General features: G+C 38.9%; 1 protein-coding gene across 10 annotated transcripts in view; it reads left to right on the plus strand.

The window, feature by feature from the left end:
• PTPRM (protein tyrosine phosphatase receptor type M) overlaps window positions 1–15,647 on the plus strand; it is a 799,041-nt gene that overhangs the window by 631,688 nt on the left and 151,706 nt on the right. For 6 of the 10 annotated variants that reach the window (XM_032421157.1, XM_032421160.1, XM_032421161.1 and 3 more), the window contains 3 exons: window positions 9,344–9,495; window positions 13,126–13,200; window positions 13,421–13,447. In XM_032421157.1, the coding sequence (XP_032277048.1) occupies window positions 9,344–9,495; window positions 13,126–13,200; window positions 13,421–13,447 (254 nt within the window). The remainder of the gene's footprint in view (window positions 1–9,343; window positions 9,496–13,125; window positions 13,201–13,420; window positions 13,448–15,647) is intronic. The other 4 variants (XM_032421158.1, XM_032421159.1, XM_032421162.1 and 1 more) reach the window with 1 other exon arrangement.

The raw sequence follows: 15,647 nt of genomic DNA on the forward strand, positions 1-15,647 counted from the left end.
GTGCTTTACAGTACTGTGTCTATAAGAGACAGATTGAGTACATTTCTTAGATGATGATACAGTTAGCAGTGATATTAGAAGAACACTCTTGACTCAGTCAACAACTATAAAGTCCCACCTGGCAAAGTAAATAGCCTTTATTTTCAGCATCCAGATTTAAGCAATGGATAAATTTTGGTCCATGATGCCAATGACACTCTCATGGAGATGATTTTATCTCAACATAGGAAAACAATGCCACATGTCTAGAGTTCTCTAGCCTTGTGACTTTGGGCAATTTAATGCCACTGTGCCTCAGTTTACCTCTCCCTAAGATAGGAATGATAATAGTAATTTCCTCACTGGGCTGTTGTACGAACTAAGAGAGTTAATGAACATAGAGTTCCTGGCTTATCTGAAGTTCTACATAAGTTGTTGTCCTCATTGTTTTTGTTTGTAGTGCTACTTCTTTTGAACTGAAATAATTAAATGTCAGACCATTGTTGTTTTTTCCCTTAAAATTTTACCTTTAAAAACATTATCTGGTAACTCTCACAGATCCATCTTTAAGGAGACAGCCCCTTATTTGCTTAGGTTTATTCAGCTGGATCTTAGCAATTTGGTATAATGTATGCATTCTTTGACTCAGCCAATATCTATTTCATCCCTACTGTGAGAAAAATTAAATACTTCTTCTTGGTTCCAGCCTCCACCCCAGTCCTTAATTAAGTCAGAGCACACGCTTAATTGTAGAAGCCAGGACCAGAAAGCCATTTGCCTCTTCATTCTTACGTCTATATGCAATTTGAAAATCCTCAAGTTTTGCCATCCCAATAGACTTTTTTTTTTTTTTAAGATTTTATTTATTTATTTGACAGAGAGACACAGCGAGAGAGGGAACACAAGTGGGGGGAGTGGGAGAGGGAGAGCAGGCTTCCCCCTGAGGAGGGAGCCTGATGCGGGACTCGATCCCAGGACCCTGGGATCATGACCTGAGCCGAAGGTAGACGCTTAACGACTGAGCCACCCAGGCGCCCCCATCCCAGTAGACTTTTAGATGACAAATAGTTTAAAAAATGAAGACATCTTTTCTATAGCCAACAACTGATCTTCAGGTGAGTGCCACTAAGTCATTTCTCAGTCACGATCTTTGTTGATATAACCCAACATGGCAGAGTCTCTAATAGGAGTGGGAAAGGTGGCAGCCATGCTTTTTGGTGAAGCCATGCTTTTTGGTGAGTCGCAATAAACAGAGTGACTAGGGTCCATATTGAGGTTGAGCCTTGGATTCCTTCCCCTTGAGTTTGCTGGGTATCTGTGACAACATGCCCTTCCATCGTGATCCTCTCACAATTTCCAGTCAGTTTAGTTTCAGAGCGGAGATAAGAGGAAGAGTTACTTCTGCTTCCTTTGCAACCATGCTGCACTTGGATCCTGACTGGCAGCCATTCTGAAGGACACATAGCTCAAGAGTTCATTCTTCACCTTGCTTTCTTTACCGGTCCTGATTCATACTGTCACATACTGAATTACTTGCCAAAAATTTTTCTCCCATTTCTCTCACCCCCATTGCATTTTTTTTCTTATTTTTATGCCAGGAAATATAAGAGAAGTAATGGAATATAATGAGCATGAAGGACCATTCTTTTAATTTGAATCCATCTCACATTTCTCTTCTTCCCCACCTTTATTCAAGTTTGGAAATTTAGGGCTGTAACATTTTTTTTCTCCCTCTAATTCTATTCCAGGCATTATTGTAATTTTTCTTTATTTTTAGAACAGTTTTAGGTTTACAGCAAAATTGAGCAGTCAGGGCAGAGACTTCCCATATACCTTCTGCCGCACACACACACCACCTCCTCCACTCTCAACACCCAGCACTAGAGTGGTACACTTGTGACAACTGGTAAACCTACACTGACATGTCATTATTACTCCAAGTGCATAGCTTACATTAGGGTTCACTCTTGGCAGTGTCATGCTGTAGTTTTTAACAACTGTACAATGACATGTATCCACTCTAACAGCATCATATGGAATAGTTTCACTGACCTCAAAATTCTCTGTGCTCTGCTTAGTCATGGCTCTTTCCCCACCTGACAAACACTGATCTTTTTATTGACTCCACAGCTTTGCCTTTTCCAGAATGGCAGATAGTTGGAATGAGACAATATGTGGCCTTTCCAGATTGACTTCTTTCACTTAGTGATGTGCATTTTTTCCTCCATGTCTTTTCATTGCTTGATAGCTCATTTCTTTTTAGGGATGAATAACATTCCATTGTCTGGATGTGCCACAGTATATATTTATCCATTCACCTACTGAAAGTCATTTTGGTTGCAGCCAAGTTGGGGCATTTATGAATAAAGCTGCTATAAACACCTGTATGCAGGTTTTTCTGTGGATATAAGTTTTCAACTCTTTTGAGTAAATACCAAGAAGTGTGATTGCTGTATCATATGCTAAGAGTATGTTTAGTTTTGTTTGAAACTGCCAAAATACCTTCCAAAGTGGCTGTACCAATTTGCATTCCCACCAGCAATGTATGAGAGTTCCTGTTGCTCCACATCCTCATCAGCATTTGGTGTTGTCAATGTTGTGGATTTTGGCCATTCGAATAGGTTCATAATGATATCTTGTTATTTTAATTTGCAGCTCCCTGATGACATATGATGTGGAGCATCTTTTCATATACTTGTCATCTGTAAGGCTTCTTTGGTGAGGTGTCTGTTAAGGTCTTTTGCTGACTTTTTAATTAGGTTGTTTTCTTGTTGTTGACTTTTAAGAGTTCTTTGTATATTTGGATTTAGATCTTTATTCCTTTCTAGTATTTGCATTCAATGCCAGAAATTTCTGTCTAATCACTGCTTTTGCTGCCTTCTACAAATTTTGATAAGTTGTGTTTTCATTTTCATGTAGTTTAAAATACTTTTAAAATTTCTCCTAAGGTTTCTTCTTTGACCCATGTGTTAAGAAGAGTGTTCTTTAATTTCTGTGCATTGTTGGGATTGTCCAGCTGTCTTCTCATACTGATTCTTAATTTAGTTCCACTGTGGTCTGAGAGCATACATTGCATGATTTCTGTTCTTGTGAATTTATTAAGGTGTGTTTCATGACCCAGACCATGTTCTATCTTTGTGAATGTTCTCTGTGAACTTGAGAAGAATGTGTATTCTAATATTGTCAACTGAAGTATTCAATAGCTGTCAGTTATATCAAGTTGATTGATGATGCTATTGAGTTCAACTATGTCCTTACTGATTTTCTGCCTTGTGGATCTGTCCATTTCTGATAGAGGGGTGGTGAAGTCTCCAACTATGATAGCGGATTCGTCTATATCTCTTTGCAGTCTGTCAGTTTTTGCCTCACATGAGTTGATGCTCTGTTGTTAGGCACATTAAGGATTAGGTCTTCTTGGATAAGTGACCCCTTTATCATTATGTAATGCCCTTCTTTACTTCCCATAACCTTCCTTGCTCTGACATTCCTCTGTCTGAAATTAATGTAATTCCTGCTTTCTTTTGATCAATAATAATATGACTTTCTCCATCCCTTTACTTTTAATTTATATGTATCTTCATTTTTAAAGTGGATTTCTTATAGACAACATATTATTTGGGTCTTGTTTTGTGATCCACTCTGACAATTTCTGTCTTTTAATTAATGTTGAGACCATTAACACATAAAGTGATTATTGATATTGTTGAATTATTTTCTACTATATTTGTTACTGTTTTCTATTCATTGCCCTTCTTCTTTGTTCCTATTTTTGTTTTTCAATCTTTTTCTGCCTTAGTAGTTTTAATTGAGCATTTTATATTTTTCCATTTTCTTTCCTTTCTTAGTTTTTTTTTAACTCTTTTTAGTGTTACCCTAGAATTAGCAATATACATTTACAACCAATCCAACTCCACTTTCACATGACATTATACTGCAACACAGATAGTGTAAGTACTTTATAATAATAAAGGATTCCTCATTCCTCTCTCCTATCCTTTGTATCATTGGTATCATTCATTTCACTTACACATAAACTATCATCAGCTATATTGTTGCTATTATTAAGTTGAACAAGCTGTTATTTACTAGATCAATTAAGAATAAGAAAAATAAAAGTTTTTATTTTACTTTCCTTTATTCCTTCTCTAGTCCTCTTCCCTTTTTTATGTTGATCTGAGTTTCTGATCTATATTATTTTACTTCTTACTGAAGAACTCCATTTAAAAATTCTTGCAAGGCAGACTACTGGCAATAAATTCCCTCAATTTTTGTCTGAGAAAATCTTTGCTTTTCCTTCATACTTCACAGGGTACAGAATTCTAGGTTATTTTTTCTCTCTCTCAACATTTTAAATATGTCACTCCACTATCTTCTTCCTTGCCTGATTTCTGAGGAGAAATTAGATACAATTCTTATTTTTGCTCTTGTATGAGTAAGGTGTCTCCCCACGCCCCCCGGCCATGGCTTCTTTCAAGTATTTTTCTCTATCTTTGACTTTTTTCAGTTTGAATAGATATGCTTAGGTGTAGATTTGTTGGTGTTTATCCTTCTTGGTATACTCAAAGCTGTTGAGATCTGTTTTGGTGTCTGACATAATTTGCGGGAAATTCTCCATCACTATTGCTTCAAATATTGTTTCTATTCCTTTCTTCTTATTCTGGTTTCTCACTACATGTATATTACACCTTTGTAGTTGTTCCACAGTTTGGGGATATTCTCTCTTTTTGCAGTCTTTTTTTACCTTTGCTGTTCAGTTTTAGAAATTTCTATTGTCTTAGCTTTCAGCTCAGAGATTCTTTCCTCAGCCATGTCTACTCTCCTAATGAGCGCATCAAATGCATTCTTCATTTTTATTAACAGCTTTTTTGATCTCTAGCATTTCTTTTGATTTTTCTTTTTTTTTTTTTTTTTTACTTAGAATCCCCATCTTTGCTTATGTTATCATCTGTTCTGGCATATTGTCTACTCTTTCCATTAGAGCCCTTGGCATATTAATCATAGTTATTTTAAATTCCCAGTCTGATAATTCCAACATTCCTGCCATCTGACTCTTATTCCAATGCTTGCTCTGTCTCTTCTGTGTTTTTTGCCTTTTAATATGCCTTGTAATTTTTTATTGACATCCAGACTTGGTGTACTGAATAAAAGGAACATCTGTGAATAGGTCTTTTATAATGTGATAGTAGGTATTGGAGAAGGAAAGGCATTCTCTAGATCTATGATTAGGTCTTAGTCTTATAGTGAATTTGTGCCCCTGGGCTGTGACCTTCACCAGTGCTTCTCAGTAACCCACCACTAAGTGGGACAGGATGGCTGGAGGGAGCTGGAGTTGAGTATGTCTCTTCGCCTAGATCGTTTGGCTTTGATAAAACCCCAGCAGGTTAGGCTCTAGTAATACTTTCTCTTGAGGGCCTGTCCTTTCAAGAAGCACAGAAATGCTCTGCTCTGGGTGTATTTCAAAATGGCTGCTTTCCGCCTCCTTCTGTTGGAAGCTGAAGGGTTTTGTTTTGTTTTTTCTCCAATCTTTACTTTCTAGACCTGGTAGGGCTCTTGGGGATAAAACTCAAAAAAGTGTGGGGGATCCTTTAAGACTGGATGCCCCTTAGAGTTTTGAAGTCCCAGACTTGTCCTCCTGAGCCTCCAGTCACTGATCAATTACAGCTTAGGTTTTCCTAGTCTTGTGCTGGTTCTCCCAGAGCTTTCTGCTCATGGGCTTCTGCTCTGGTGGGTCATGATTCTTTGTATTCACCTGTTTGTGTCTATGGTTTGGGGAGCAGTAGTTTGTCCTGTGACCTCAGTGACCTCAATTATCTGACAAAGCTAAGGAGAGTTGCCAAGTTTCAGTTTGTTCAGCTTTTTACTTGTCAGAACAGAGTGATAACTTCCAAGCTCTTTACATGTTAGACTGTAAACCAGAAGTCTTCTCTTCAATTTTTTATGATCCATTTTTACATATTATCATCATTACTATTATTATTAAGGGTCTTTGAGATTCATGCAGTCTTAATTTGGAGATTGGAGATTGAAATACTTTAGGCAAACAATTTGTTAAAAATCAAAATGGAAAATAAATTTCCTTACATCTTTAGATAAGATTGCAAAGAGAATTCCCTTCACTTTAGGGGTTTTCCTGCACAAAACACTTTATTTCATTATGTTCACAAAGTTTTAAGTTTTCATTTAAAAAAATACAGATCTGAAACACAAAGCTTAAAAGAGAAATAGAAAAAAGAGAAAGTGAAAACTTCCATTTATCCACAGTCATTCCGAAGCCTCAGTTCTAAATCCAGCATTCTTCAGCCCTCTGTAATTATGGACTACAGCATTTAGCTGTGTATGAGAACAAATGAAAACCCCAAGCAATGACTCAAAACCTCCATAACCAAGCCAGCTACTTTTGATAAGTAGGTTGTAGAAAAACTCTCCTTAACAACACTGTGGTATGATAAAGATTAATTCAATTAACAAGCATATTGAATACCGTCTCTTTGTGTAATTGGCTAGGTGCTAGTAAGTTACTCTTGCTTTTTCAAAGCATAATATTTAGTTACGGGAAGATAGAGTTTTCATACAACTTGGTGGTAATTGTAAGGTAACTTGTAAGGAAACGTAATGTAATGAAACTTAACTAGAAATAACACACTGTTCTAGAATGAGTGTCTTTGGGGTCAAGAGATCTGGAGTGCCGTCTCAGCTCTACCATTTGGACAAGTCACCTTACTTCTCTGAGGCCCGTTTCCCTCATCTGTAAATTAGGAAGTAAGAAGGGCTTTTACAAGATTACTAGGATTATATGAGATAACACTTATAGAGTACTGTCACTATCTGTTGGGCACTGTATGTTAATTTCCACTCCCTTCCATTCCAATACAATTAAGTATCTAAGTGCTGTTACATTAATGGAGAGCAGAAGTACCACAAACATGCTTTTTTTGGGGCCACATCGTGTTTTAATTTTTTGAATTTGAATTATTTGACAACACTTAAAAATTAAAGGAGTCCACATAAAATCTGGATTTCTATTTTTTCCTGAAATTTATAGTGTCTGGGACCTCCAGGGGAGATCCATCTGCTGGAGCTTGAGGACATTGTGAGCCACGTTTTGAAGAATATTCATGAACAGAGTATGTGCTTAATATAAGCTTAAAGCTGTGGGTCTCTGACAGGACCTCTAATTTGAGCAGGCTCTCATGGGTCCTTAATGGGCTTCTTTTGTGCTTAAAAATGATCAGCAACGAAGTGTGTAGCTTGACATCACTGACATTAGTTCACACAGATGGAGGATTAGAAAGGAGATAGAGCTTTTCCAGTACAAGCTTAGCTTTTATGGGTGCACACATCCCCCATCCCCCTCCACCCACCCCCCACCCCCCACCCCCACCACCAGGAGCACATTCACTGTCATCTCTAACCTGTAAGGATTAGATTAGAACACAAGCAAGAAAAGACAAAGAGGGAAGTCTGGTGAACTTGACGAAGCCCTTCTTCTTGGGCAGAACAAAAGAGAATATGGAGGCAGACATCTGCAAAAATCAGTCCAAAGCAAGTCAAAGAAATTCCAGCAGAAAGGGGACTTTTTGCCCGAATTATGGAGCTAATTATCTCAGTCCTCCACTTCAGTGTTCCTGGGGAGACCTGGCTGAAGAATGCTTTTCCAACGAGCTGGCAGATTCAGAAGTGGAGAGTAAATGTGTTATTGTAACCGCAGCTATGGAGCCCAAGCCTGGTGGCTGCCTCTGTCCAGAACACCTGTTGAGAGCATCCAAGCTCAGACCAGCATGGCTTGCTGGGGGGAAAAGGGGGGGCTTTTGCGAAGATCATCATGGTCTGCACGCTGGCAGGAGAAGAATGCCAGCTCCCAAAGAAGCCACTCTTGGTTGCTTTTTAAAAATCTGTACAACTTTAACGCTGTCCTAGAAGTTATAGATGATTTTCATCTTTCTATTTAAAATGTATCTTTTTTTTAACAACTTTGAGTAGTAAAAAGGGCAACTTATTAATGAAACCCTTCTGCCTTCAAAGTATGAAATTAAAAGATTATTATAACTACAGGCAAGAAAGCATTTGGATTATGTGGCATTTGGAAATGACAATAAAGATTATCCATATGGTCTAATGTTGTCAATGTCTTACATTGCATTAGCAATCACCTAATATGGGCGTGATTTTGATTATGTGGCTCATTTTAAATTCTGCTGTGTCCTAGGTCAATCAGAGTCAAGATGATTTACTAGAAAGAGCTGCCATCTTCTTTTGTAAATGCTGCCGGGTACTTAGGCAGAATTAGAATATTTTAGGACATAATATCTTTGGTATTATGGTGCAATAGTCTTAAACCTTCTCACTTTATACCTTTTCCTTAAGCATCTCTCATTTTATTCTTGGCTGTCCCAGGTACATAAAACAACCTCCGGTAGTAAAAGCTGAAAATTTTTGCTTTATCTGTTTATTTGTATGTCAGGTCTTTTACATTTTTATGGCTTTGTCCAGGTATTTGTAACTTGAGATTATGAGTTTTGAGTGGTCAGGGAGCAGGACTCAGAGGCCAGAGTTAAACCGTATCTCCAAAAGAATTGGAAATCTCTCTACCTTCCTTGGCCTTTTTGCATTCTCTTCCACGGAGGGAGGGGACATGGGGGCTTACCCCTCTGCTAAACTGTCCAAGGGAAGCCAGCAACTTGAAATTTCTTTACCTTCTGCTCTGCTGACCAGCCTAGGTGAGGACCTAATCTGGGGTCATGTGGAATTAAGTCCCGTCACAGCTCCCTGAGAAGTCGGGATATGCCCTCCTGTGCACCTGAGGTGTGAGCCCCTCTTACCCTAGTCAGGCTGAATGTCATGGCCAGCAACCTTTCTGCACATCCTCCAATGATATTGCTTTCTTCCCTTCTTGCCTATTTTTGTGTTTTAGTTCAATAATATGCCTCGTAGATTCATCCTTGGATTCTTTCAGTTTTGTTTGGCAGTTTTTTACCAGGGCATCTACTCTCTGCCACTGAATATAGAAAATAATTTAGTAAAAAGTTAGTAACTCTAGAAGCTTATCAGTAAATAGATTATGAACACATTGTACTACGGCCAGTGGTCATTTTAATTTAACATGTAGTAGGAGAAACAGAAAGTAATATTGTAGGCTGTGTGTTCCTAATATCACTAGGTTTTTGAGGATGGACCGTGGGTATTTTTCATCTCTTTGTCTCTGCAGCTGGCAGAGAACCTGACATCAAGAAGGCACCATCAATAGATGTTAGGGATGAATACAAGTAATTCAATAGAAGTTATTCCTGATCGTTACTAAGTACACATGCCAAAGCCCCATTTTCCATTCTCATGCATGTCTATATAATGAACTCTTTGTCCTAAGGAAACTAGCCAAGAAGCGGAAGGAGACAATGAGCAGCACACGGCAGGAGATGACCGTGATGGTGAACTCAATGGACAAGAGCTATGCTGAGCAAGGCACCAACTGCGACGAGGCGTTCTCATTCATGGACACACACAATCTGAACGGGAGATGTAAGTGCACACATGTCTTACCTTCTAGTACATTTCTCTGGTTTTCCAGGATGCTGGATAGGACTGGGGCATAAAAAACAAAAACTCCCTGAAGAATTCTTATGCCCTATTGGTTTCTCCATCCCTTTCAGCAATTCTGAAAACTCTTTGTGCCATGGGTTGCATAGGAGAGGAGGATATAGCAGAGATGATAGGGCCAGACCAGGGAGTGCAGGAAGCCACAAGTAAGTTTCTGTGAAGCCTTAGTGTTGACATGAAGGCTTTTCTCTTCTTGAAGAGGAAGACACCTGCTTCTCATCACCCTTTTTGCAGTCGAGATCCTGTTTGTAAGCTAGCCAGTTGTGGAATTACACAGGGAAGCCTGTTCTAAACAGCTCACAAAATGGCAGTAACAAGTTAATTGTTTATTTGTTTAGCTGACAGGTTCTGCCTTTATTATAGGGCTATTGATGGCAATTAATAAGTTAAACTATATTTCCACTTCGCAAGTCTCACATCTCACACCAGGTGGGTAAACCAAGCTTCAGCTCATGCCCTCCCAGACTGCCACCTGTGATCCAGGTACAAGGCATTATTTTAGAAAGCTAACAATTCAATTGAGTATGTGAAGAACAAAAGGAGCTGTTGTGGTGTCCCTGGTGATCCTGTCAGAGACCAGAAGTAAATCCCTCGTGGATGCCTGATTCTGTGGTTCATGGCCATGCTGGGTTCAAGGGCAGAGGTTTCTTTACTGTGTGAAATCCATGCCCATAGACTGACACTGACACTGGCTGCATAATTAGCATGTTGGACAGCAAGAGGATGGAAAAAATGTGCAGCTATCACCAACACTAATAAAAATGCAGAAAGTCCGGAACCATGACTGAGAAGCACAGAAATCAGGTCTCGGGGGTTGGATGAGAGGGCTGATACCAACGTGGACAGTGTGTGCCATGTCCGGACCACCTGTTCGGCCTGTTCTTTTGCTACAGCCCCCAGGCATCCCATCTGCCCACCCTCTCTCTAGTCACTACGTGGTCAGTGTCCACCTCTCCCACACTTTGCCCTTCTGCATTCAGCGGGGCTCCCCAGAGCTTCACCGCAGACTGTTTTCTATTTATGGTAGCTACAGTTGCCCACTCTTCCTACTTAGAGGCACTACATTCATTCATCTATATGCACACCTGGCCCAGTGGAGCAGGAGTTTAGCAGACATCTCTGTCGGCTGTCACCCCAGTGGGGAGGGTGGCTCTCTTCATCCTTGGTCATTGCTTTTTGCCCTTTGGTATCATTTTCAGTGTAAACGACATAATCTGTATACTCCAGTATCCCACAAACTACATCCTTTTTTCATAGAATTTTCTCTTTTTTTGTATCAAATATTTTATATATACATACACATATATAATTCATTTAATGGCCAAAATAAAGCAATTTACGATACACTGTTGTGGGCTGGGGTGGGAATAGTCCTGCCTATCACCAACAGGGTTAGAACCTTGGTAGTAGTGGTTAGTTCTTCAACGTCATTATGAAAGGGGCCACACAGATAGGTGCTCTCACTTTCTAGGATAACCCGTTAATGTTCTAAATGTCCTATTTCATGGTGAAATTCCTCACGCATAAATTTACTAGGAATTGCCTGCCCAGATGACTAGTTTCTGGGCTTTTGAAGTTTGAACAACAGGAGATATTTGCCTCTGGTCAGGAAATTTAATTTGGCAGTTATTTCTTAAAAAGTGAATGTATCTGTGGAAATCCATAAATGCTCAGGCAAAGAGGTTGCTGCAGAAATCAGTATCAGCTTCCATGGCTCATCTGCCACAAGCCATTATTTTATGCCTCCCGTCAATAAAGCTGATAGAGGAAACACAGCTAGGCCTTCCATTTTCCTCCCACTCTGTGAGCAGTGACTAGGTGCTGTCCATTCCCCAACCATTGGAGTGACCGTGACGGTAACTTTATGAACTACTGGGGAAGGAAACGTGCAGGAGAGGGCTTCATTAGACCCCTAGGCTTCCAGTCCCAAACCTATTACAAGTCTGGGTATGTCTGAGGTCTTTTAGGGCTGGGAGGTGAGTAGCTTTTAGAAATGAGACAGAAAAATGAAATTGGAGAATTTAAAAATAAGCACAAGCATATTTATGAGAATGGGGAATAATCTGCCTACTAAATCAAATGGGAGTTGTACCATCTTCTTTTAATATGTTATACAAAGGGGAAAAATAAATATGTATAGTAGGAATGGGTTTCGTTTTTATACTAAAGACAAAAGTATTTAAAATATATTTTAAAGGGTGAAAATAAACAGCTATTTTGTATCTGCTTTGCACACTTTTGCCAATGACATAAAAATGTCTGGACGTAATAGACATTATTCTTGCTGACCCTAGCACATTTTATAAGTACTCAGGTTTTTTGTTCTTACTTTCATCAATTATCCTCTTTTTTCCTGGCAGTTTACCATAAACATGCATTATAAATATGATACCTCTTTATTTTAGAAAAATATCTTATAAATGACAACCAGCCTGGGTTCTGGTTCTTGGTGTGTCATTTATTAATTCTACATTTAAAAAAAATAAACAGTGGTTAAAAAAAACACTGTCATAGAGGAACTTCTCCAGGAGAGCTAAAATATATTAACATGTCAGAATAAAGATAACATACAATATCCACAGGGATTTGGTACTTCTTCCCATAATAAAATGATGTAATTGGGTATTAGTGTCCTGATCTGGAACTTCAGCATCAAATAAATCATATAACTACATCAGAAAGTTAAGATTTAGACTTATATTTAACCAACTTGAACACATTCAAATTATTTATCCTTATTACTTGAATGAAATTAAAATGATTTTAAAGCACTAATCAATTAAGATGTTGGAGACAGTTCACAAACTACTTTTAAAAAAGGAAGTACCCACTTTCAAAGAAATCAGATTAATTGGATGGGATCGACTTTCCCTCCCAATAACAGAGAGGGAGAAAAGGTCTAATAGTTAAATCCTGAGTCTTTCAGAGGACTGAAAAATGTGCATTTTTGAAAAGACTGAAAAGACTAATAGAACAATATGTAGTCATGCAGCTTTCACCTTAAATATAGTGCACACGAAACATCACCTTTATTTTTCGTAAACCAGGTCATAACCTTATAGAAAACTCTCAGAATATCCAAAATAGGAGGAAAAAGAGGAGTTAGCAAACTGTGAAAACCTTGACTTTCAGAAAATTCTCCAAAATCCATGTGTAGACACCTCCTCATGCCCTTAGTTATTAAAAAAAAAAAAAAAAAAAAAAACGCTGGCATGATACTAGAATTCTACAAGCAAAGGCTAGAAGTCAAAATAGATAGAAGTCTAATGAATTTCTCGATTCAAAATGGCGGCAGAGGTTATGAGGATTTTTCTTCATTTGTAGAGTAAGAAAATCTTTTAAGTGATAAAAGGGTGTTTGTCCCCTAAAGTACAAGTGATTCCCTGGAGACAGCGGGGAATGACAGTATTTACCACATAGACTTCAGTAGATGTTTGGCGTTTCTTCAGTCAAGTCTCTACCAGCACGGTGTCCTTCTGAGTGACTTCGGAGGGTTGTATTTTCAGGTACTGCCTCTCTGCCATTGCTGACTAGTCCTTCTCTCATTTACAGCTGTGTCTTCACCCTCGTCCTTTACAATGAAAACGAATACACTGAGCACATCGGTGCCCAATTCTTACTACCCAGGTAACAGATTTTTCCGTTGTTCCATCCATTCATAACCCTTAGCAATCAGAATCAATCTGTGCTCTCACTTTGCTGTCCATGATGCTTGATACGTTTGATGTGTTGTAACCCGATGCTTTCTATGGCTTTCTGCGGGAAAAGTGGGGGGCCTTTCATCAATCATTTACTGTTCTTTCTCTTTTTACTTTCTCTGCATTGACCTGCTTATGATGTATGACAGACCCATTTGTGCCAACTGCAATTTTAGGTGAGAACATTTCCCTTTATCACAGTTTACTGCAGGAGTAATTTAGAAAGTCAGTGGCCACTCTCTAGGAGGCTGGAGTTCTGTATGACACAGGGATTGTAAGCAGGACAAGGGGGTTGTGGGTGGCCTGGGGGAAGGGCATAGATAATAAAAAGACTCTCCAAACAGTCTCCATTGATAAGAAGGGTTTGCCTGGTGTATGTTGGAAATGCTACCAAAAGATTCAAATGAGCGAGCCCGGCTCTAGTATTTTCCCTTTCTGTGTTCAGAATTTAAAATCAGATTTGATCCCAAGGGAAAACACAGTATGTCATCACTCGGCTGTGTACTTCCAAGAGCTGAATTCGGTAATGTGACAGTCGTAAAAGTAAAAATCACTTCTTATTATTTTCACTTATCACTAAGCTCTAAAAACTTCAATTTCAAAAATAGCATTTTTCTAATTATGCCAAATGTTATGCAGAAAAATGATCACAGCAGAGTCTGGGCCCCCCTTCTCAGAGCCATTCAGGGCACCCCCAGCATTCCAAAATGTCTGTCACACAGTAGAATTTCAAAGGAGCTGATGTTCTCAGCAGCAAAGTGACAAGATGGCACTTTATAATCACATGGTTTATTATGTGTCAGATGTCACTAGAAATGAAATAAAATGTTAGCCCAGTGGGGCAGAATGCAGTGAAAATATAAAATGTTCCCCATGGGGAGCCGAAAAAAATCCCATTTGTCCAGTGTAAGAAGGTTCTGGAGAAATGGCATTACCTGGCTGATAACCAAATAAGCATGAGCTGCTGTTGCATTTGAGATGCATCAATAACCCAAGTGTATCACGGCTGTGTTCTCTTTCTACTACTAACCTTACCGAGAAGGAGCACAACACAATCGACTTCAAGGTATATACCAATTCATTGTAGCAAAAGTTCCATCCTCAGCTGTTTGACTTCTGCTTCCTAATTCTCTTTACAAGGGTTGATATCTTTGCAACATAATTTTTCCCCCTGTGCTTCTCTTTTCTCTAAGTTGTTATGATTTTTGTAGATAGGGCGATTTGTTTTTCTTACGATATTTTCTGGGCTTGAGCAAGTTTGTTGCCTGAGTTACAAGTGAACTCAGACAGAAGTGTAAGAATGGACATAAACCCAGATTTTTGGAGTTCACAAAAATGAACACAGCTCACTAAAGCCCTCTCCCCCTTTTCATGCCAGCTATATGGGGAAAAGGCTGGTTTTTTATTCTTTTCATAAGTAAGGGGCACAGGCTAATTTTAGGCACCCGAACAAAGTAATCTACATGCAGATGACATTTGCAGAATCTCTTGATAGGCAAAGATTTGTGATTTCTTTGTGTGTTGTGGCATTCAGTCTGCAGCTCCTTTAGTAGATGTTCTGACCTTGGGGGAGCTGGAGTGGGGAGGGCTAAGACATGCACTGTCAGAGGGAAGAAAATGTTCAGATTGCACAGCAGGATTAAGATAAGCTCATTAAACAAATATCATTTTTTACAGTCACTGCTTTGTTAGTACAAACACTAAGGACATCTTTTAAACTTGGTTAGGCTTCTTTACCGAAAGGGAATCACTTGAACAGACAATTCAAGTAGCAAAAATGATGCACATCTGTGAAAAATAAGTCAGCCAGATTGACAAATAACTGTTATCATGTCTGGCTTATATATGTACCAACACAGCAAATGGTGGTTCTTGGGAACCGTTCCTCCCACGGTGTTTGGTGCAGATGTGAATCTCTATATTGCATAGTAAGGATTAATGAAGTGATCCCTTGACACCATGGGAAGATGATAAGCTGGACATACATACATCTGCTCTGGCACTTTTGGGGAACAGCACTATTAACAATTTATACAGACAAGAACGTTTTGCTGTGACTTGGAGCTCAGCACCCTTAAATCCTATATTATCTCCTCCTTTTATGCTTATGTGCTAAGGTGCCCAGCCTAATGTATAGAGCTTTAGTATGCCTTTATGTCATTTTTCTTGCCAAAAAAATGAGGGGGGGGGAGGGAGATAGATGTAGATAAATAGATATTGATAGACAAATTTTGATAGATGTTGATATTGCTTAATAAGTAGATAGAACACCTCACACCCCTCAAAAACATAGCACTCATTTCAATTCTAGATTTTTCAGCTGGTTTGTTGAGAATTGAAGATAGTCTATGAAAGAATGTAGGTAGAATTAATTCA

Source organism: Phoca vitulina, unplaced genomic scaffold (assembly GCF_004348235.1).
Source record: "Phoca vitulina isolate PV1807 unplaced genomic scaffold, GSC_HSeal_1.0 scaffold24, whole genome shotgun sequence".
Lineage (NCBI taxonomy): Eukaryota > Metazoa > Chordata > Mammalia > Carnivora > Phocidae > Phoca > Phoca vitulina.